At 40.0% G+C, this 24,216-nt stretch overlaps 1 protein-coding gene across 1 annotated transcript in view; it reads right to left on the bottom strand.

Moving 5' to 3' along the window:
* LOC104471502 (excitatory amino acid transporter 5-like) overlaps nt 1-22,868 on the bottom strand; it is a 53,198-nt gene extending 30,330 nt beyond the window's left edge. Inside the window, exons 1-3 of the mRNA XM_010086860.1 lie at nt 22,728-22,868; nt 21,601-21,680; nt 6,339-6,554 (exon numbers count right to left, since the gene is read on the bottom strand). Of these exons, the coding sequence (XP_010085162.1) occupies nt 6,339-6,554; nt 21,601-21,680; nt 22,728-22,868 (437 nt within the window). The remainder of the gene's footprint in view (nt 1-6,338; nt 6,555-21,600; nt 21,681-22,727) is intronic.
* Between the last annotated feature and the right edge of the window lie 1,348 nt (nt 22,869-24,216).

The raw sequence follows: 24,216 nt of genomic DNA on the forward strand, positions 1-24,216 counted from the left end.
TATTCTAATACTTCAGTGTTTGAGATCTTACCCCGTCACTCTGTACAGGAAGAGTACAGGGAGAGTACAATGGAGTTTGAGTAGCTTGACATGACAGCTGTAAAGTTTCTAGGTTTTACAGCTGTGCACAAGAACGAACAGCACTGTGGTTCCTATTTACTATAGGCTGAGCTCAGATGCCTCTCCTTTCTCAGTGACATTGTCTTAATCCCAAGAAATTGTTTGTTTTGCTGTCCTCTGCATGATTTTGTCATCAGTGGTGTAGACTCCTGACTCCTGTTACTGTACCACATGAGCCACAAATCCTGTCCTTAGTCATACATCTGAAATACCTTCCTGCTGGTGTCAGTGGGCTCCATCAGGGTTTGCACGCCTGAAATCAAGGGCAAAATTTAATTCAGCAAGGCTGAACAAATGACCAGTCTCAGGGCCCATGGGAGGACGCATCTTGCACATCAGTAGTCACCTCCAGTGCCTCATCTCATTTCTCAGTATCAATCTTACTGCCTCCAGATCAAAGAAGGATTTTGCAGAATTAATGAGGTATTTAAATCCTCATATTGTGGTTAAAAAATACTAATAGAATGCAAAAATCACTAACTGGGTCTAAGCCATTTTGTCTTGCGTGTCTTTTTTGCAGATCAGAGCAGAAGTCAAATTGTGGAATAATTTTGCCAAACACGTGGACTTTTTATCTGTCCTGAGGGTGACACTGTTGCATGGCCTTTCAGTTCCAGTACGGGATCTGGAGGGTGAACCTCCTAACCCTGCTTCTTCTGAAAGAAAATGTCCTGACACAGCCCCAACAGGGCCATGGCTTTCTGAGAAAATTATTTGGAGTGGAAGCACAAGTACATCGCATCTTTAGGAGTCTTGAAAAGGCTGAATCATATCAAAGGTAGCATGACAGGCCCAATGCATTTCCACTATGGGTCCAGCCAGGCAAAGTTATTTCCTAAAAAGTGTACATTTACATTGGAAGATGTTCAGACCCATTGTCAGGAGGATGGACTATTTATTCCCCTTTAGGGTTAAAGCTTTCCTAATGCAGTTTTAACTGCTGGCCCCCATGCACCTCCCGCTCTGTGACTAAGGCCTCCCAACCGGAGAGCAGAAACTGCTTCATAGTCCATCTCCCCAGCATTGTTTCCACCATGGAATTATCTTTCTTTCATGTTGGTTTCCTTTTGTGACAAATAGGAACCACAGATTTAGGGGCTTTAGAGTCTTTTGTAAATACTTGGGGTTCGGGCTTCTGTGCAGCTCAAACTGCTTAAAAATTAACCAGAAGTGAACATCTGGTCACATACAGTGCAGGACAGTGCTGGCACCAGGCTGGTTTTGTGAGATAAAAGACAACTGGCAATCTGAAATGAGTAAAAGATGGTAGTATGCCATAGGGGACAGATAAATATTTCTATCACAGTATACCGTGGCTTTTGGCAAATACATTACATGAATGTAGTGCAAAGTTGTTTTAAAAAGTTCTTTCATAGTTTAAACCCTCCATCATTTAATGCACTCTTAAATATCTTATTGCGTGTATATACAAGTCTGTCTCCACCTGTAAACTTTTTAAAGTGTGATTTCTGGTTCTGCACAGCCTGGACTTTTTTCAAACTGCAGCAGATATTGGGTTTCTCCTGCCCTATTTTCAAGAAACACAATTTCTATGAAATAGAATATAGCCCTTAGCTTGAAAAGAGGGAAGGGAAATTATTTTAAAGAGTGGTCAGGATTCCCATGAAAACATAAATCCTCTACAGTGTTTATATCCTCTTCTCACTATTAGTGGTATAAAAAAAACCCCCTCTCCTGGCTAAGCCAGATTGAATTTCCCAGTGCCTGCTATTAAATTGGATGCAATCCTGAATATCCAGTGGTAAAATGCTCTGACTTATCCTTCCAGCAAACGTCAGAAATGTACAAATTTGTGTGTCAAGGGTTAAGGCATGATTTGATCCTAACTGCATTCACTGATTTGTTTTATTTGGAGCTTTTGAACTGAATGAACTTGTGATGTCATGCTGTCAGGTTAGACTTGAGAAAGACTAAAAATGTGCGTGAACTCTGCACTTGCTGGTGCCCAGACTTGCACATGCAGTCAGTCTGATATAAAACAGGAGGGTGAACCCCCAGTTTGGATGGGTTTTGTTTCCTCGTGTGAATGTGCATGGTGTTCGCTTGTTTGTTTTTATCTTGTCAAATTTTGTTTCCCTTGGTGACAAATGCAAGTAGCGGGATTTAATTTGCGACAAGATTTACCCTTGTAAATCAAAGGTATTTTGATAATAGAAATAGAATGTGGTGCAAATATTAACTGCTAATGTAAACAGTGTGGTCCTGAGTCAGATATCTTGTTTTACCAATGTCCATCCCCAAATTTTAGGCATTTTCTACTCTGCTTATCAGGTGAATATACGTTGCAGAATTAAACAAACCTAATATTTTAAGTTGAATGCTATTCCTCAATGTCCCTTTTTGTCCTTTTGAATGAAACACTCAAAGTCTGAATTATTTTTAAAAATTGATAACTTGCCCTTCTTCATTTCTTAACTCACAAAAGGCTACTAAAAATTCACTCTTATTTTTTGGGACATAGTAGGGGGTTAATTTTGACAATTCACAGAGGAAAAAGAAGGTAAAGATGTGTGTTGATTCATTGCTATTACTTCCACTGAGGTGCCCCAAAAGCCACATTCCCTGACCAAGACTCCTACTGTGTCTTGTACAAGCTAGGAATATTTCCTCTGGTACCACAGATTTTTCTGAACAAACCCCAGTGAGGTAATTACTTTTCCACATGTCTTGGCTCTCTAGCTGTAAGAAAGGAAAATGGTCCTCACCTACCTCAGAGAAGTATTGCACATCATGAGAGTAAATCCATTAAAATCCATAAAGCACCAGGTACTTTGGTGTGTTAAAGAGAACAAGATTATCCTTTGTCTGAGGATTTATACTTTTAAATATGGAAGAAAATATACTTTCATGAGCCTTGCAGTGCTTGCACCAGAAACCCTGAATATAATGAAAGCAGATTTGTACATCTGTCTCAATGTAGTAATAAAGTGGCAGCTAAAGAGAGAAGCATCTTCAGAACAGCATCTCCTGCACAGCTTCCGCCTCACAACTGCCTCCTGAATTACTTGTCCGTAGCCTGGATCCTGGCACACTGCCGATGGAGAGGGGCAAGTTATGGACAGGGAGAATCCTGCACAAGTACAGAGGTGAACTACCCAGCTGAATGGTTATCTCCCACAGACAGCAGAAGATGTATTTGCTTTAAAGCTAGATCAGATTAAAGCAAAAACTCAGACATTTAAGGCCAAAGCAGCACTAAAGATTTTAGGTATAAAGACTAACTGAATGTTGAAAACACTTCTGTTATGCTGGATTCAGTGGCCTCTCTGTCCAGATTGAATCTCGGAGGAAATCAGTAGGGGCAGATTCACATCCACAGATCCTGCCCTCAATCTCTCGGGGTTCCCTTTAGAGAGGAAGACTTTCAAGTACTTTTGTTTAGTGTAGCAAAAAATGGTTGACTCGGGGATACAATTTTTGAGGCATGAAATTTAGTATGTTGATGAGATTATGTATGTCCTGTTTGATGTGAGGTTTAGAGCCATTTTGGAATTACACAGTACAGTGTCACTGTTATGTCCTGATCAGGTCATATGGACTGGAGGTTTTATTGCTGGGGTTTTTTTTTCACTTAACAGACAGAAGCAGAGGAAGCACCGTCTGCAAAATACTGCAGAATAATAACATGATTATTGATTAATGTTGCAGATGTTTAGGGTGACCATGAGACTCTGCAGTAGTTTTTTGTTTCATTTATTGCTAAGTCAGTACATTCTTTAATTTCTGTTTAAAACCACTTCTAAAAGCAAAATCCTCACCCAAAAATTCCAGAAATTCAATTTCTAGCAACATTCCCCCTGCCAAAAATTCCAGTCTTGACAATGTCATATATAACATCACAAGAAAAAATAATGTCTTTCATAATTTCAAAGTGGGCGGGAAAAGGAGGAGTGGGGGGGGGGGGGGGGGGGGGGTGAATATGTGTATCACCATGCCAAGATTCATGCTTTTAAAAGAAACCCCACAATTCTGTCACATCTATCATCTCTCCACTTGGACATTTAGCATTCTTCATTTGCAGAATACCAGATGTTTCCTGTGTAAACTTCTGTGCACATATGCAATTGATAAATTGAGAGGAAATTAATGAATTGAGAAGATAAGCCAATCTGGGCCTAAAAAGATGGTCTGCAGCTGTGAATGGAAGTGATTTATCACTGAGCTAAAGGATCAGTTTTTCTAGCTCAAACCAGCAGATACATCATTACATTTAATCCAGACTTCCACAGAGATATTTAGGAGTTTTGCTATTGACTTCAGCAGAGCCAGGATTTCACCCATAGTGTTTGCCTAGGCCGAAAGCCCATTCCCCACGGTTGTGTTATGCTTATTTATTTATTTAGTAAATGTGGTTATTTCTGTAGTGGAGCAATAAAAACCATCAGTTTGTGCACTCGGAGTAGAAAAAGTCCAGCTGGGACTGTTGCTTAGCACAGCAAAAGGAGAGCGAGCTTTATTATCTCTTTCTGAGCTTTCTGAGCCCCTCATTAGAGGGGTCATTGGCCTGTCGTTGTGGACACCTGCCCAAACCAGGGAAGACTTTAATGTTTCACAGACTAAAAACACATGCCTGGGTGGAAACATGCATACCTGAAATATTCATGCAAACAATTGTAATTTGTTCAGGTAGATGTTTGTAGGAAGAGAAATTATAGATGATATCTGCAAATGTTTAGATCAGGACACTGGATTTTACCTGCAATGATGCTCAGCACAATGAAGTGTTCCCAAACCTCACCACTAAACCTGTGGTGTACAGGAACTAGCCAGGCAGAGATTAAGAGCTGAGATCATAACTCAGATCTCAGGTTCCAGTCATACAGACATTCGGTCATTTTATGTAAACATAATACTATAGAAGTTAATTTCAATCTTGCATGCCCAAATTACTTTTCATCCGACTCATCTCCATGAACAAGCTTACTCAGGGTCTCAAAAAGCAACTGGGCTGGTGTGAGGAAGGGGCTGGGAAGCTATGGCGAGGAAGACCCTTTCCAGAGACAGCTGTAAGGTCAGTTTGGCTGTAACATTGCACTACGTGTCTCCCTATGCCTTTCCTTGTCTGAAAGCGAGGCTTTAGAAACAGCCCAGCTCACCGGAAAGGGTTTCCAAACACTGCCGCTATGAAGACAGTCATTAAGATTACAGTTTTCTTAAATTCCCTTTTACTTCCATCAGTCTCAGAGCTACTCTGTTGTACTAAGGGATTCAAAGCTCCAGTAACTTTCTCACTTCCTTCCTCTTGGTGTAGGAATTACAGTCCTTTATGCAGCAGAAACAGGATAATATGACTTAGCAGTATATCACACACACACACATGAATTCCACTGTACATACATCACAGCAAAGTTTTAAATTCTAATAAGTCAAACTTCAAAGAGAACTCTTCATGTTTTAGATACACACTGGGCCTAGACGCCCCTGCCCAACATCGTGTGAGATCACTGGCTTGGGAAACTACCAACCAAAGGCAAAACTTGGTCTTTCTGCATGAGCAAAATACATCTGAGACACATACTATGTTCAGTCAGGAAACTAATCCCTCTAGCACCTGAAATGTTGAGAAAGAGGGAAATTCACGCAAGGCTACTGAAATACCATCAGTGCTCTAATGCTGGTCTAAAAGAACAACCTTTCCCTTCTGCCAAACGAAGCCAAACAAACAAGAAAAAGCCATAAAGCAGAACAAATAATGTGATAAAAATAAGGAATAACAAGATCACAACAGTGGTCTTTCTAATTGTGTTGTTCATCTGAGAGTTGCTGTGAGCAGTTCTAACAGCACTTTTAAGAATTGTTTCCTGAAAAATGTGTATTTCAGCTCTTGTATTTAAGGTTTTCCCTACTACAACTGTCTGCCCTTATTTAAATTAACATTACCTTTTAATACCATCTTGGCCTTATTAATAGGTTTGATGATGAGCTCCACAGGCTACATGTAATTCTATGGGGGTGGAAAAAAACCACCTACCCCAGTATTCTTAATACTTCTCATACATTTGGCGGCCATTCATTTAAATTTTACTAGAAACAGCCCATATAAGTATCTGTTAACTTGAAAATCATCTTCACAACTTTTCTTGATTCTTTTTCCTGATTTAAACAAAATGTTCACCCTTGGGTTCAGAATGTATCCTCAGGCCACAGTTGTGTACAAAATGTTACTTTCAGAAAGCAGAAAGAATGACTGTAGTTACCGGATTAAGTCAAGCAGTGCATCCGCAGAGCTCATGATGGGTTTTCCCCCCTCTTCCGTGCTCTCCTTCTGTGCCGCTCCACCAGGATGGATAATGGAGACCATAATTATTCCCACAATCACAGCCACAAACGTTGTCCACAGGTAGTAAGTGACGGTTATGATACCTAATCGACTGGAAGTCTTGGCATCCAGGGCTGCTAGCCCAGACATTAAGCTGTGGAAAGAAAACAAAACATATATAGTATCTTTTGTACAACACTAATGAAACGGAAACCCTAATTTCCTAATTATTCCAGTTTACCGGCTTCTCTCAGGATTGCCAGCATAGCAGTGTTTTCAGAAGCTTGCCAGTGACACTGAAGCTGTAGCCTCTGTGTCTAAAGGGCTGTTTCCCAATCGCCGTGTGAGATCCTGGTTACCTGAAGGAACTTGCAAGCTCAGGCTGCACACGTGGGGACTGAATCCTACCGACTGTTTCCTGAAGCTCGAGGGATAGTTTTATACAACCTACATGTGTGATGGCTCAGTTCACAGGAGCAACGGCAACAATCATACAAATTTAGGTATGAAGCTTTACACATAATTTTACAGAATCATAGAATAATTCAGGTCAGAAGAGACCTCTGAAAGAAATCTGCTCAAGCCCCTTACCCATTCCTGTGTGAAGCCAGAACACGACTTAAATGAAAAACACTAAGGGGCAATTTCGTCATATAGTCTATTTTTTTACCTAAAAGAACAACTTTTTCTTTTTTTTTTTTTTTCTTTTAAAGCACAATATATTTTTGCTTTGCTGGGGATGCACTGGGGAGCAGACTGGGATTCAGCGTGCCTCCAGTTGAAGTGGAGACAGTGTATGGCATGCAGAGGGAACTCCTTTGTGGGCAGGTGTGGCTGCACAGTGGGGAGCAAAGAAAATCCCATGGCCACTTCACCCCTTTCTTTCCCCTTAGCTCCCTGCCCATCACTGCCAGAGGATGACCAGTGTCTGTCCTCTCGCTTGTATAACTTGCTCCTGCCAAGCTGTACAACTCTCTGCCAAGTGCTTTAGCTCTCACTGACCCTCTTTCACAGGCAAATTAGGGCACTGTTTGGACCCTGAGCTTGCTCCAGGCTGCTCTGACGTAGACCCTGATGCTGTTTCCAACTGACCCAAGGCTGAGATTTGAGTTTCCAGTGACACCAATGTTGCTTGGGGCTTTAAAATGAGATTTAACTTTGAATTACTCTCTGTAAACTCTTCAAAGCATACATCTCAGGAAAACTGCAGGTGAAATAAAACACTGCATTTTACTATTTGGTGTCTCCCACTGTCTATCTTTCTCATCAAAAGAGAACCATTTATCAGGCCTTTCCTCATAAATAGTCATTCACTAAGCTGCACCTCCTTCAATGAGATCTTCCTGACCTCCCTCTGCTGAGCGAGGCTGTCTAGAGCCAATGCTAAAGTGCAGCTTAACCTTTACAGTAGATTTAATGAAATCAAATGGGTGGGATTTAGTGCTCGGGTTCCTGCTATCCACTAGAGTAATTAAGAAAATACTTTTCTGCATTGCCAATCTCTCATCTAGCATGGGTTTTGTTAACACTATCGGAGCAAGGGGAAACATTAGTTGCACTGTAATATGGATCATTTAGAAAATCAGCATCTCAATAACTCTCACTCTTGTAACTATTGTTCTTGCCTCTCTGTTATCATTGTATTCATAAAATCATAGAATCATCTAAAATTTATCTAAAATTAATGTGTTAGTTTTCTATAAAACAATCTCTGTGCTGTTATTAGATATTTAGGACTGAACTCTTCTTGCAGGCTGAGGTTTCACAGGCCACTGAGACAGCTTGCTGATGCCCAAAGGAGACACCCATACTGTACTAGACTTCAGAACTATTCCACCCTCCACCCAAACTTCCCCCTCCCCAAAAAAGGAAAAATGAAAATCAGGTTAATTTTTAACTAGCTGGATATTTTTCATGATGATTGTTTTCAGTGTTCTTTACAGGTATATTATGCAGGGAAACAGGTACCGGTGGTTTTAAGGCCCAATCCTTGAACAGCAGGTCTGTAACTTGTAGGGTGGACAACGTTCAGAGTGGTTACTTGGAGAGGGCACTATCCAGGAGACAGTACACTTCTCCTCCTGGTACTGCCCTGAAGCCACTGTCAATGCGCTGAAGTCACACTGTTGCTGTTGTCCCTGACGCCACAGTGTTGTGTTTGTTCTACAGAACAACAAGGAGGTGAACCCTGCACATAGCACTTGAACTATCTTGATTGTTCACCTGAGAAGTATGTCCAGAAGTACTTAGGGACGAATATCCCAATTAAATATGTCTGGTGGTTCATGTGCCATTGGGGGTGCTACCTCAGCCTCAAAATAGTGGGCCGGTACCACCTGGGAGGATGTTGTGCCCTAGAATCTAATCATACATTGGCTCCTAGGTGACAAATCCTGAGGGGGCTAATAATGAGATTTCTCTGTCTTGGGGATATTCATTAACAAGATCATCACCTGTAATGAGATTATCCTGTCACCAGATAAAGTCATGCTCCGTTCATGCTGTGATGAGAAAGTCCTCAAAAGTAATTAACTATGGAGGTGCACCAGGGGTAACTGGTGTGACAGAAGCATGAACAAAGGTCTGGGTTCAGACGAAGCCCCATGCTCTTCCTGGCCTGCAATGCTCAGTTTTAAGAAGGGACCAGTGGAAACAATTCTCCAAAGGCTGTGGAGTAACACTGGTCATGTCATTTTAAGCAATCGCTCAGAAAAATTTTCAAAAAGAAATGCCAGTAACTAGTTTGAGACATTAATCACTCATTAACTATTTTTCATTTGACTTGATATGTTTGATGTCAGAGGGAACAGGACAGAAGACATAAAGATTAAGAGACATACTGATCATCACAGTTTTTGTATGAAGTAATACACAGTTACACCACAGGAGTTCCTCACCGTTGATCTCTAGAGCTCTAACATTCATACAATGTAGCCAAAGAATGACAAGAAAAAGTACTTCTCTTATTTCCTAGAGAATAGGGAAGTCAGGAGGAATAACCTTCCAGATGGTTTAACTTAAGGTCATTGTATCATTTTCAGGTTTTCCCTTTAAATCTAATTTTCGTCAGACACTCTTGGCTACATAAAACCTTCCCTAACAGTTTTCCAAGCTTCTTCTAAGACTGAAAAAAGATGTTTCCATGCCATCCACTACTAGACTTTCATGAAACATAATGGAATAAAACCAGTGTGCCTTTAATTCTCGTTAAGCCTCAGAATCTGGTCAGGTTTGAAATAACAGGACAGATATTTAATTCATAGATCAAAATCGTTTGACTTTCTATGTAGCTAAGTAGCTTCCACACATATGTTTCATGTGCAGCTTCCATAACATGTTTTAAAGATTGCTAAATGGACAAAACAGTGAAAACAACGAAAAACAATCTGCAGCTTTTCTAAATAATTGAAGTACATCTCACTCATTTAATTACTCTGGCAAAAAAAATCCATTGAAGTGTAATTTAATGTTCAGGGACCATTCTTAGTTTGTGTAGAAAAAAACCTGATGTCAAGCCTAAGGCTTCCAAAATATGTGTTAATGAGTTTTGGATGAGATAATAAATCTTGTCATGCAGCATTTAAATGAAATCTCTGATTACTCTGATTTAAGAGGTTTCTTGCACCTTGCTTTGAAACATCTGGTGCTGGATATAATAACAGACACCATAATAAAATAAGTATCCCCATGACCTTTTTATCTCTCGCATTGATTGTCCCAATTACATGTAAAAATGATCTTCCTGTGGCTTTTCTTTCTGATGTCAAATGGTCTGCTTCTTTTTTTTCTTTTATTCTGTCTTGTTTATCCAACAAATCTTGGATGAAATTGTGTATTCTCAGAAACTACACACGATTTGAAGAACAGCCTCCAAAATTGTTCTATCTGCTGTGTATCTGTGTAAATAGCAGTCCTACGGTCTCTGTATGTCTGTGGCTTTCAAGCCTCTTCAAAGTTGTGTTTTGATGACCTGAAGATCCTACACAATGCAAATGTGATGCTCCACAATGTTTTCAGGTTTACAATCTTTCTAAGATCCGTATTTTTATTCTTAACAAGTATAAGATATCTGGCTTTTTTTTTTTTTTACTGGGACTTAGGTAATTCTAAATCTACTCTGCTTTGTTTTCTGAGAAATAAGTTTTTTTCTGATGCAGCCCAATCTGTCTTGTCTCTTCTCTGAACTACCTACCATTTTTATTGGAGGGACAAAGTCAGAAAGCCAGTAAACCAAATAGCAGCATTTGGATCAAAAGCTGGATATGGCCAATAACTTTAAAAAGTTTAGTTACTTGCATCATTTTAGTGGGACAGATATTTAAGACAACTATTTCACTAAGACTTCAGCTGAATCATTGCTGATTGTTAGTAAAAAAAATCCTAGATAACTTATTTTATCGAGGATGGCTCAATTAAAGTTTGTTTACTTTTTTTTTTTGGACAGCCTCCATGTGGCTTATGAACGGTTACAATAAATTATTTCTTTATGGGGTCCTTGTTGAGGGAGGAAGGTGAAGAGCAAAGCCAGGATTAGTGGAAGATCTAATGAAACCTAGATTAGGCTTTTAAGTGGAAACCAGAAGGGTAGAGGAAGATCTCAACAAATCCAGGAATTATTATTTATATGTGACTCATTACAAATGTAAAGTCAGTTACTAGGTTGCTTAAAATATTGGTAATAGTACAAACTAATGGAACTATTAAGTAGTAAGTTTCATGTCTGCTTTGAGAGAACTCTGTGTAAAACCCCCACAACTATGACAGCAATTTTGGTGTAAAGAGGAAAGGAATTCTTTCAATGTCTTGGAAATCTAATTAGTCCCACACAAACAAGTAGCTAAACCCTTTTGAACACCTCTAGTCTTGTTCTGGCTGTCACCGATAAGCATCAGAGTGCTTATAAAGTATTTTATTTACAAATAAAAATAGAACTTTCTATCTTCTCTGCAATTCTCTGCTTTTTTCTGTTGCTCTCTGATAAAGGCACATTTTTTGCCTGTCTCAAGATCAAAACCTATATCCCCAGAAAGGGAAAATACAAGAAGCTGCTGTTAAGACCCCATTCTGCATGTTTATTTTGTCTTCCTCTCCACCAGAAGCCATCTGGATGTTGCTTTGAAATAGATGGATTATGGATAAAGTTATCAGAAGGGATTACTGTGATTAGAAAGACATTAATCCTGTCAAGAAGTAATGGTCAAGTATTAACCACCAACAGTTGTTCCTAGAATCATGTTTGTTTTCATTCATCCCGTACCCTCCCTCGCATTCTCATTTTGTAATTGCATGCCGTAGAAAAGACCTTCCTAAGCAAGTTCTCCCAGAGAGCCTGGGAAGCTCCTCTAACAGTTACATTAGAGATTATTATATTACAGTTGAGCATCATGAAAGCGAAGTGCTGGCTTCACTAATGCTGCTCGATTGTGCAGGCAGGCTGTCGCTTCCCTTTTTGTCAAGGTCAGTGCCTTCAAGTTTCACCATGGTAATAATCTCCATTTCCATGGCACAAGCCATTTAATCATCTTAAAATGCTTTACTAATATGACCTACTATCATACAGGATGGCAGTATCTTCATTTTACAGACAAGGAAACAGAGAAATTAAGGCACTTAAAATAAAGACAATTCACACTGAAGAAAGATAAGCCTGAAGTGATGTCTGTATTGCAGTGGACCATCAGACTTTTCCTCATTTATGCCCAGCTATCTGTGCTTCATTTCCATGGAGGTGCCATTTATGGAGGAACAGTTTGAGACAAAGAAAATAAGACTCTTTGCAGTAATGAGAGAAAGAGATAAGAAACTTTCTCTGGCTCTTTCTGTAGTTTGATGCTTGATTTTGCTCTTAGTCTCTAGTGCACTTAAAATTATTTCAGCAGTTAGAAAGAGGGATCAGAACGACTTTGTCTTTCCAGGATATTCTTTTGCTTTCTTCTAACATGACAGAATACCTCCAGAGCAAGACACTGCCATGGCTGCGATAGCGAAGCCTGCTGCTCTCATCACATGCCAGAATGACAGTGACACTGGTGGGAGGACTGTAGCCTGTCCCTGTTTCTGCTTCACCCCACATGGTCTGCCCTTACTTACAGTGATATGTTATAGTTTCATTTTTTCATCTCCAGGCAGGAAAAAATGCCTCCTGCCCATACCTGTGCAAACAGCTGGTTAGCACATCTGTTGGTGTGTACCTGTGTACATTTACAATCAAGTGGCATCTTGGTTGGAAGTTGGTGCCACCCCACACCTCCAGTTCCATCCACCCACTTCGAAGTGATGCCAGGACCTCTCATGTGGCATGACACCATTTGTCTAAGTACAGAGGAAAAGAAAATCCCGCAATAATCCCTGCTCACACCCGAACTAAGCTGGATCAGGTTCATGTTGTGCGCTTGTAGAAGGGTGGCCCACTTGTATAGATGAAAACTCTTTCCATGTACTTTGTGTACAGTCCAGACAGACAATAAAATGACACCCAGGCTCTCTGTGAATTTTACTCAGACTCCAACAGTTTTGCAGACTGCTGGTGTATTAACAGGCTTCCGCTGATCTGAACACAACTAAAGAACTTTCCTGATCCCTTGTAGGTAGTGGAATGATCCCTAATGTCATGTATTATTAAAAGTTTCATAGTATTACAGTGTGATTTTCAAAGGAAATGAGAAGTCTAGAATCCTTCTGAAGATCCAGGGGGCTACTGAGGTTTGTCTCCTCAGAAAATCAAGTAATAGGGAATGGCATTTTTAAAGTTTACATATCTTGATATAAATGAAAATAGCGTCTATGCTCAAAATAACAAATACAAAAAGTGGTAGCTGTTTTACAAACAGGACTGTTGCAGCAGTTTCTGTATGGTTAGATTGTCAGCTGTAAATAGCACTTGAAATGTGAATTAACTCTTCAGAGAGCCTCAGCTATTTTACTAAACACAGCAGAAATTCAAAGGTGCCAGGCATGATGGAAAATCTGGCTCTTGATCTTCAAACAGTGAACAATATGTTAGAAGATCTCAGTCTGCAATACACTACTTGGAGTGATTGTGTTTAATTTTACAGCTAGGCTGCTGGAAAAAAAAAAAAATCTACAAAAGAAACCAAATCTACACTTCTAGTACATCCTAACATGCAACTTTTTGAGATTCTGTTTTTATGGACTAATGTAAACAAGGCAGGACTTTGTACAGCACACGGTGAAGATCAATGTCCAAGGGCTATTCCATCACTGCTTCCTCCCAAGCAGCCCAGTGTGCAAGGCTACTGCGATACACCTACGAACGCTGGGAGGGAAGAACAGCAACCTTTGATCACTGACTGATAAAGGAGATCTGAGACACTGTCATATAGCTCACAGAGAATTCAGGCTGGCTTGTTGACTTTAGCTTGTTCTGATAAAAAAAAATAAATTCCTAAATTCAAAGGTCAGGATGCAAACAAAACCAAATTATCTATTAAATGTGCATGTACAGCTTTACATTTGTGGAAAGAGTCAAAAATCTTAATAATACCTGATTTTCTGTTCTGTCAGTTCTTTCAAGTGTTTTCAGATTAAGAGAAGGGCAAAAGGATTTAAAACAATTTTGGATTATAAACAAATGTCAGATTTATTCATCTGTCTATGGTTCATTCATGTTTCTATCCTAAGGAAACAGGGGGAATCCAGCCAGCCCCTCAAACTTCACATGTCATTGCTGTTTCTTTTGCGAGACACAGAGTATTTTAGAGCTCTTTGAGGACTACAGAAAAATTCTGTCAGGTAACAAACTGGTCGTAACCCATTTGTAATCACTTCAGTGCTCTCCACACCGATTCACTTGGTGACCATAGATGTCTATTGCACATCACTAGATCCCTGCTAACAGTGCCTAAATAATGTGTACTGAGTTGGTCCGATTTTGTCATGACATGCATAACTCTGCAGTGTGTCATTTTTCACTGAAGCAGTTTGGACCTCTAGGTTGCACAAGCAAAAGAAAACACCAGAAAATATTATGGGATCTGGCAATTAGACTCTGTATTCCTAAACACAGCTAAGAACATTGATAATGTTACGGATGATAACGTAGTGAAACGTCTGAAGATATCTGAGGCACCGAGGAGGGATTCTTAATAAGGTTTTCTAAGAAGGTAGAATGGAAATTTCCCTTACAAACTCAGGCAATCTCAAAGCATCCTTTGGAGAACTTTTGGGGTAATCTGACATTCAGTTCTGCAATATAACAGCAATATGAATAATACAAAGTAGTATAATGGTGTCAAGCGAGATTGCTCTCTGACCAGTTCTTCTTACCCTTGGGTAAACCTTCCCTTTCAGTTTCATCCAAGTACAGTTTTGCTTTTCACTCTGAAAGCAAATAGATTTATTCTGTCATCTCCTTAAAACTCGCATCATCTCTAGAGTGACTTTCTCCACAATAAAGGATATCCTAGGAAAGGGCTAACAGCTTGTTCTCACTGGGGTGAAATGTATTTTTATTACTTACATTACAGTGATACACATGACAGGTAGTTCAGAAGTGGGACATTATACACACTTTACGTTATCATTCAGGTACCCCACAGATTTTCCCATGCTAACCCAGCAGAAGGTCTACCCTCCTCTGGTGGGGAAGACCTGTTCCCGAGTGCCAGTATTTTTCTATTGGCAAGGTAACACATGTGAAATAGAGGGAAAAGTCCAGAGCCTAATAATGTGAAGAAAAAGCCCTGTGTTTCCATGAGTAATTTAATTTTATGGGAAAATACAGCTGCCTTGGTACATTATAAAACATTGTTCTGAGCAGGCTCCTCAGAGAGCCGTAGGCAGCATTTTGCAGCTCCTCCTCCACACCTCACTAGATAATACAGTACAGAAATTTGGTTGTACTTGATTACACCCCGGTTTGGCAGCTGCGCAAGCATAAGAACAGTGACTGGTATTTAGGAAAGAATGATCAGAGGGAACAGTTTCGCTCATACACAGCAGAAAAGACCAAGACAAAACTGACCAGAAGCTTATGTGATCCATCCTTTCTCATTCAATCTTCAGTTAAATTACATTAATTTGTCAAGACAACATAGAAACTATCTCTCAGTACCAGGAATGGATTAGAAGAAATAGTACTGCACATATTGTCATTCACGTAAACCCATATTATTGAGTGAATTAATTTTGGCTGTCCTCTTGGTTTAAATTTAATGATAAGAAAAAAAGACAGATTTAATGGCTTTTTAGAGATCTACATTTTCCTTCTGAATAGACATTACATTGACCATATCAGGCACTGATTTATAATCATAGCAGGAGATTTAGATTGCAAAGTTCAGTACTGGCCTCTGAGTGTTTGGGTTGAATTTTTCATCCCTAACAAATTGCAAGCTTAAGTAGCAAACCAGACAAATAATCTCTAGTCTGTGGTCTGTTATCAGTTTCTTCTACAGCTGACAGCAAGCAAAACAGTGCAGGACACAATTCACCCAAGGTAATGGTCTGTCTCACAGTGTGTTTTTAACCAAACCCTAACCTCCCAAAGAATATAGTGTTGCTGTGAAGTTATTTAGGGTATGTCTGCACAGACAACCACGGACAGACATGAACTCGCTCTCCCTTTGCTCTGAGCTGCCAAGGCTGGTCCGGAAGCCATGCAGCCACATTAGTCCTTCGCATACGAGCTTGGGCGCAAAGCCACACTAATGCGGCTATAACGGCTTCCGGCATGGATCTGGCACCAGTCTGCCCAGTTTGGCTTGTGGGCTAAATGAGTTCACATCTGCTTACACCCAGAGCATCTCTGCATCCTCTTGTGCAGTTTATACAATTGTCAGCTCTTCAAATGTAACTAATGAGTCCTGAGAGGCAAAATTTGGTATGGCCCACTGTAGCTGAACAATGACAGATTCCATTAAAACAGAAGGAGCAATATTTTTTGATTAGTGGCATGTTAAAATGACAATGTATTCCTCAAATCAGAGAGCTGTGAAAAAAAATGATATGGGGAAAAGGGTACGATAACGGAGTAGTTTCTAATTAAATACCAGGCTTTAACAGCATGAGTAAGAATGACCCACTCAGGAATCTGAGCAGAAGGATAAGGGATTACCAGAACTGATGGCATTATGGACAGGAATCCCCTTAAAGAAAGACAGTTCTATATTTAGCATATCGTATTTAATTCAGCAACAAAACCCCAGTAGTAACAAGTACTTATTACTAACCCCAAATGAGCCTTCAAATAAATATAAAATCTTATTAGGATACACTTGCTTGTATCAGACACAACATGCTTAGCAGAATGAGGTTTATAATTTAAAAAAAAATATAGGTCAAATCAATTATTTAGATTTGACTGTAAAGGGAACAATCTTTCTCTAACAGATTCTGCACATGGAAAAGGATCAAATCTCTGCAAAACATAATTTCTTAATTCTCTGCAAAACAGTGGTAAATAGATTAAAATTGTAATAATTATCCTAAGCTTAAACAAAACAAACTGCTTTTTCTAAAAGGAATATTCACTGTGGTTACCAGCCTGTTAGACAGCTGAACAGTCCAACTCTACCCTGACAATTCTTTCCCACAAGTAATTTCAGTGTGTATGACTAATCATAGTCATAGAAAACCAGGCCCTATACCTATTACCAGATAAAAGCTTAATCATACAAACCAGGAAGGTGTTGAAATAAAGGATGCTATTTTCTATTACATATATAGGCAGACATATAAAACAAAGAGAACTCAATAGGTTCAGCTGGTGCAAACCTTTGTAGCTCTGGTTGTGCCCTGCTTTTCTGAAGAAGCAAGGCTTACGCAGTCAAACTCCGTGTGCCTGAGAGCCCTTACTCATAACATTTAATTCATTTTTCTCTCAAATTGCACAGAAGGGATGCAAGGGTCCGAAAGACAGAATTAGGTTCCCGTAAGGTCTGTGCAACTACGTGGCTGAATACAGGAAAGAAATAATCTGGGCACTTCTAGTATTATCTTGAAATAAGAACATGGGGCTGCAAGCCCTGCTTCTTCTCCAACCTGCCTTACCGATCTGCAGCATGCACATTCTGCCATTAGTCTTTGAAGATGCAGGAGGTCGGCGCAGGGCATGGTTCCACCTGCCCAAACTTCTGCCACGCCAGACCTCCTCGTGCCCGGCGGGCCCATGGGCACCTCTGTGTTCTGAACAGAGAGCTGAATTTCCTTTCTTTCTCTGCCTACTGGAAGGAATCCATGCCAAAACGAAGCATTATGAATGCCTCAGCAGTGGCAATTTTTCAGTCAGAGTTTGCGGCTTCTTCAAAACCTCAGTCACAAGAAGATATGAAGTTGTAACAGATCAGGTTTCAGTAACGGCTTCCCCAAAAACTTGAAGCTGATGAAGTTAACGCTTACTGAAAATCAAGTTTCTGTGCCACTGGATGTCGATCCGTGCAAAACTGGTAACCTGAGATGAAGATGATGGAGCAGGGAATGGGCACGAGGACAGATGCTCCAAAGGGAGGTGGCAGCATGTGAGTTACAGCACTGCAGGCACTGACGGGACTTGGTCAGAGGGTCCATATTATCTTTCTCAGATGTGAGAAGATATTCATGGGAAAGTTGAGTGTTTGTTCCTCTCACAGTTTTTTGTTCTGTGCAGACCACAGAGACAGTGACGTCGGATTTGATTATTCCAAGCATTTAATTTGAGAAACTAAAGCAATGCACAATTGACTGGGGGGTGGGGGTGCAAAGAGTTTATAATTAACCGTACAGAAAAATACTAGATATTTTATAATTTTCAGGGTTTTATGGCACTATTAGAAAACATTTCGGACGAAAGGCCTCCCAGAGCCGAGGTTCTCCCTGCGCTGGAGTGCCTCAACACCCACAAGTCCTGGTTCCTCAAATCTTCCAGACAGAGCCACCTCCTGGCTGCAGGGTGTAACACAGACCGAGCCTCCACACGCCGAGAAAGGCATCACATGGAGGGAAAGATGGTTTAACAAACTTGAGCACCTTGGGCCGCTGATCAGCAGATGTCTGCCTGAACACCTGGACCAGGGGTTTTTAAACACACCAGAGGACTCCAGGCAGGATGCACTGAGCTCCACCTCCCACGTACACGTGTGCCTGTTTGAACACCTGAGATGTGCTGAAACCTTTTGTGTATAAGGGAGAAAATACGTTATTTGCATTGCAGTTTCCATATGTGGATCAAAGCCTCTGTCCCAAAGAGAATCAGGGAACTTCAGATCTCCTGCAGTCGATATTTCTAGCTTGTTGAGAAGATCCCCCCGTCCAAGTGCAGTACCAGCTCAGGCAGAGTGTAAGTGCGTAACTATGAATTCAGATCTGGCTCCTATTCTCTCTGAGCTCTCTTAATATTTCCATTCCCAGGTTTAAAAGCAGTATCCTGTGCTTATGCACATAATAACCACTGCACATCTGATAACTGCAAGGTCAAAAATTTGATCTTGTAACGCTCCCCTGCTGAGTATTCCTAGGGCAGATACAAACCATCAGACTATTTGTTATCATTTCTTTCTTCATGTTGCCAATGGAACCTGCATCCTTTGTTATGTGGGTACTTGTTCTCATCACTGAGAAAAGCAAACTCTGTACAGGAGACACTTAGGAGATACTAATAGGTACGAACAGGGCTATATCTCAGGCAGAAGACAGGGGAAATCAGTATATACTTCTTTTAGAGTCACTATATGATGTTACAAAGCTTGTTTATATAATCAGATAACTGAAATAGTATCAAACCCCATCCTTAATGAAGGTCCATGTCACAACAAAAACAAAAGCTCATGAAGTGCTCAAACCAGAAGGCTAGCTTTACCAGTGGTTGCTTTTCAAGATTTTTCTGCCTGTGGGAAAACGAAAAGTAAGCTCACAGGTGATAGGAGATACCAGAAACAGGTAGAGGAGCTCTAGGATACAGCAATTCCAAATGCTGAGACAGACTTAGGTGAGACAAGGAACTGTCCACTGAAGAAACAGTCTCATGTTGTTCGACTGATTTGTTCTGCATTCAAGAAACTTTTAAAATAAACATAGTTCCATCAGAGATACCTGACTACATCATCAGTTTCTCCTTCCTAATGGATACAACCTGCAAAGTTCATGTTTTAACTCTCTAACTATTACGTCAGAAGAGGGAGAGTACAAATTTTCAGCCACTTCTGTTTAAGGTTGGATTTGTGCTAGTGACCTGTAAGTGCAAGATTTTCTAGTCTATTACCAGTTTCCTGAGTCACACACTTGCCACCTTTTACTTCTGCCACAACCCTTCAAGACAAACTCTGGACTTGGAGACAGTGTATTTTGCACTGAGTGCCTCTTTTAACCTTCCTTTCTCACCTTCCCTTTTCTTTACAAGTATTTTTTTTACTAGTTCGTTCAAGAAAAAACTTGCATTAACTTTGCCTAGAAGAGTAAAATTAGAGCTTCGTGCTGTACCCATCGCATTTGCAAACAATAATATAGAGGAATTTGGAAGATAATTTAAATGTTATTGCTGTCACAGGACAGACTGAGAATATTCCAAATCCACAAATTTAGTTTAGATGTGTATGCACACTGGTAAAAACACAGAGCATTGGTTTACTCATTTTATTAAATGTATGTGTGGGAAATACTGTGCTTGTGGGGAAAAAAATAAAAAAAAAAAAAAGACTACCCGAGAATGTAATTATATCTGGAGTATTTTTTGTTTGCAAAAACCTGAAATTTCTGTTTGCAATAGCAAGTGATGGCTAGTTTGTTATACAGGGAGATAGACTCATGCTGTCTTACAATGAGAGCTAATAATTTTGAATCTTTGTAAAGTGTCTTCTCTTTCTTCCTCATAGGGTGGAGTCCACCAGTTCCAACACTGCAGCTCAGAGATTCACTCCTGACACAGCTGTAGGCAACCTAGAGCCATCACAGGCTGTGTCAGAGCAGCTCTTCCTTACTGTGATGCCTCCTGGCATCTCTAAAAAACAAGGGCATTTAAAGAACGATACATTTCAGGGAAGGGCATGTGACTCTGCTCCAACCTGCTTCTGTCCTTACTACGTCACTTCCTCATGTGGTGAGATTCTTGTTATCCTTGGAATACTCTCCTTTCACCTCTCAAAAAAAAATCTAACATATTTTGTCTTGATGTTCTCTAGCTGCATGGGACAGAACCAGGTATGCGTCTACGGTCATACTATGGCCAGTTCCAGGCATGCAAGCACCATGAATCAGCTCCATTCTGTGAAAACCCATGAGAAGGCAGATGTACAGGTAGATGATTTAAAAATAAAATTCGTGCTGGGTTGTGTTTACTTTCAGCAACTCTCAGCAATCTGAAGCCTAGAAACTTATCTTCTTCTTAAAATGGAAGATGAGATTTTGGCGTATGTATTCGGTTCTAGAAGCTGAGGCTTCAAGGAAAGGCACCAAAGAGTGCAAGATTTTTTTCTCAGATCTGGTTAGGTGAAGTTAGCTTTGTTACTCCCCATCCCTCCTTATCTCTTCCCTCAGCATTGGGCTGAGAGCTTTTGGCCATCCGACTGGTATTTCTGATTGTACTCAGTTGGAAGACAAGACAAATTTAGAGAAGGGAAAAAGCCATCCCAAATTATGTCTGCCCACTGCAAAGGCAGCTGTCATGGACTATCCCTCAGCACCAGGATCGAGATCATGAATCCTGCCACCAATAAAGTGGCACCACTAAAGGTTCTGGTTTAATGCACTAAAAATTCACCTTCACTTCCAGCTGAAGCCAGGCATATGTTCACAGTTCACTGGAGGAGACGTGTTGGGATTTTTTTCAATATGCATCATATTACAGCACATCTCTCAAAATACTGCAGAAGATGATAAATTTAATGTGCTTTTTCATCTTATTTGTATGGTGTACTGTTTCAGTTGTTTAGATTTAAGGTAGGCTTTTTGATAAGGTGTGTTATTTATGCCATATGTTTAACTTCTAGTTAGCTTGAAGGAAAAAGTCCTCCCATTACAAGGAAAGAAGAAAACATCAATTAAAAACAAACCACTAATTTTAAAGAAAATAATACCTATATGAGGTATTGCATAAATGTTCCTATTGATTAAAAAATACGTTCATAGCTCCACTATAAATATGAATGTACAGCAGTCAGTAATGGTCCTGGCACTTTGACATTCATTCAGTTAAACCCAAAATAGTGGTGATGATATGTCTCACTTAGAAAACTTCAAAAGTTATTGGAACAACCATTGTCCTCACTTACCTTGAGACAACCAGTGGGAGAATCAACATTTTCAGCATCCTCATCAGTAACTCACCAGGAAACTGGAAATAACTAATTTCCTAGAAATACATGGAGAGATGCTTATTGTTTTGAAATAAAGGCTGTCTTCATCAGTTCTGCTAGAGCTGTGGATCTGATAACATTGGCAGAATCTGCAGCTCTGGTTTATAAAGTGGCAAAGATAGTAGGCTTTAAAAGATTATTTTAAAATTAATTAGATTACATATTGTGTTGTAATTCAACAAAAACACATTATATTGGTCATTACTTTACAAAGGAAGACAAAAATGAAATATGCTGTCTCTTGGGAACTACTGCTAATAGGCTGCTCTAAATAATCCCTTCATTCTGCATTTTGTGTGTTTTGCTAAATGTGTATGAAGCTACTTCTTAGACATACAAGATGTTCACAGTGCAGTCAGCAGTAACAGAACAATGAATTGTTTTAGTTGAGTCACATTTACCAAGTGCCATATTTTTTAACTGAGATTTATATTTTGTGCTCAAACAATGCATTCAGCAATGCATGCTGCCCTCTCTATTCTATCTAACACAGCAGAAAGAAATTAATACCTGCAAAGAGCTTAGCTGGAGGAGAAATCCCCAAGTGACTTTAATAACATGGGAAATCTCAAATTTATTAATAGCAAATACCATTGGTGTAATATAAACATCTGTACCTCTGTACATCTGATGATGGAAAATATTTCCAGTGTTTTCTCTAGACATACATGTTCCAAAGTAATATAAAATCCAATTAATATATTGCACTACTGGTTTTTAACGGGTCTATATTAGATGCTACATTTCATCTAGTTTAAACACCCGCTATTATTATCCATTCCTGCAACATCATAATATGCTTCTGCCAGACTTACCAGCTGTCTTAAAGACCAGAACCCTTTGCAAACATATTGTTTGAGAACGTGTGAAAAGACCCAAAGAACAGTGTAGATTAACAAACAAATGAAATTAAAGAAATTTAACAAACACATACATGCTTTGTATCTTCAGGTGTCCATCCTCAAGTTCCGCAAGTTGCTAAGTCTTTCCTTACCCAAGTACGATATTTTCTCTGTAGTGATACACCGCCATGGCACACGTACCTGCTGGGAGAGCCGCCTCGTCCTCAGGAAGAATCCGAGAAGACAGCCAATGGTGACCGACAACACCGAGAGAATGAGCAAACCATTTCTTTTACAAACATCCTTGATCCGAGCGAGGATTGCATCAAAAGCCACTGCCATGCTGTCCTCCGTGCTCTTTGGAGAAGAATCAGCATCCCATGGAGAGAGAATTCCCTCGCTCCTCTTGTTCGGGTGGCCAGATCTAGCTCTGTATAGATCAGATCAAAGCACTTCCAGTTCTGCTTAGCTGACCTGCAAGGTCACCCCTCTGCCAATAGCCACCAAGCAAGCAGCTGGCATTATTGTTCCAAATTAATACCAACAATCCTATTATCGACTACATCATTAAGAGCCTGGAAGAAGATTAGGGGGCTCTGGAAAATTAGAACAGAATGCAGTAGTATTTCTAAAACAAGACTGGTTCGAAACAAAGTGACGCTCCTGGGAGAGGGCCGGTGTTCGAGTGCATTCCTCGGTCTCCCCCCGTTCAGGGTTTGGACATCCAAACCTAGAAAGGGCACAGCGCAAGTAATGCACTCCAATGGGTAAAAGTCATGTTACTGCAGTTGTTCAAAAGGGCAGAGCAGGTAACGTTTTGAACTGGACTATCACAACAGGGCAAGCTAGGTGAAACTGAACTTCATTAATTAAAGCAGGCTTGCAGTATTTGTTTTCATGGCGAAAAATGGCTGAATGAGTGCGTAAGAAATACGCATCGAACAGAAGGTAGCTGTATACTGAAACACGCAAGGACACGTTCTGGCATGTGGCATTTATTATCTTGGAAGTGAAATGATTTCACTTTTCTTCCAGCTACTATGTTGATTAGAGTAGGGCCAATTTACTTTCAGAGGATTATCGGACTAAGCCACAGGGATTGCTTTCCTTTCCTTTGCCGTGTCCGCATTCAGTCCCAATGCTGATTTTTATGCCAGTGAGTATGTGATAAAAATACACCACCAGAACCGCTCGCCATGCCACGCCTTCTTACAGAAACACTTCTGTAGCTCCTGGGTTATTCTAAGATTATTCAGTGTTTTTATGGAAAATATTCCATACAGTACAACAGAAGTGTGTGTTTACAATATTGTATTTTATACCGTAACACAGTATTTGTCGTTACATGCTCACGTATGAGTAAAAAAGCTCGTAAGCAATTAAACTCTTTGGAGGCAGGAGCTGAATACCATACAGTCAGTAAGGCATATGAACACACACACAAAAAAAAAGAAAAAAAGAAAAAAAAGATAAAAAAAGGAGTCAATATGCTGAACAACAGCGACCAAAACAAGATGATCACAAAAAATTTTATTAATGCATATGTAGAAAAACATTGAACTAATGTTGCAGTGTCTCACTCCAGACATTTTCTAATATCCACATACATTCGCTACCTCGATAGCATGCCTCGAATACACCTTCCACATGAAATAACCATTAAAACAATGCTTCGTGAAATCCCGCCGGC

This window comes from Pterocles gutturalis, unplaced genomic scaffold (assembly GCF_000699245.1).
Source record: "Pterocles gutturalis isolate BGI_N339 unplaced genomic scaffold, ASM69924v1 scaffold27376, whole genome shotgun sequence".
NCBI lineage: Eukaryota > Metazoa > Chordata > Aves > Pterocliformes > Pteroclidae > Pterocles > Pterocles gutturalis.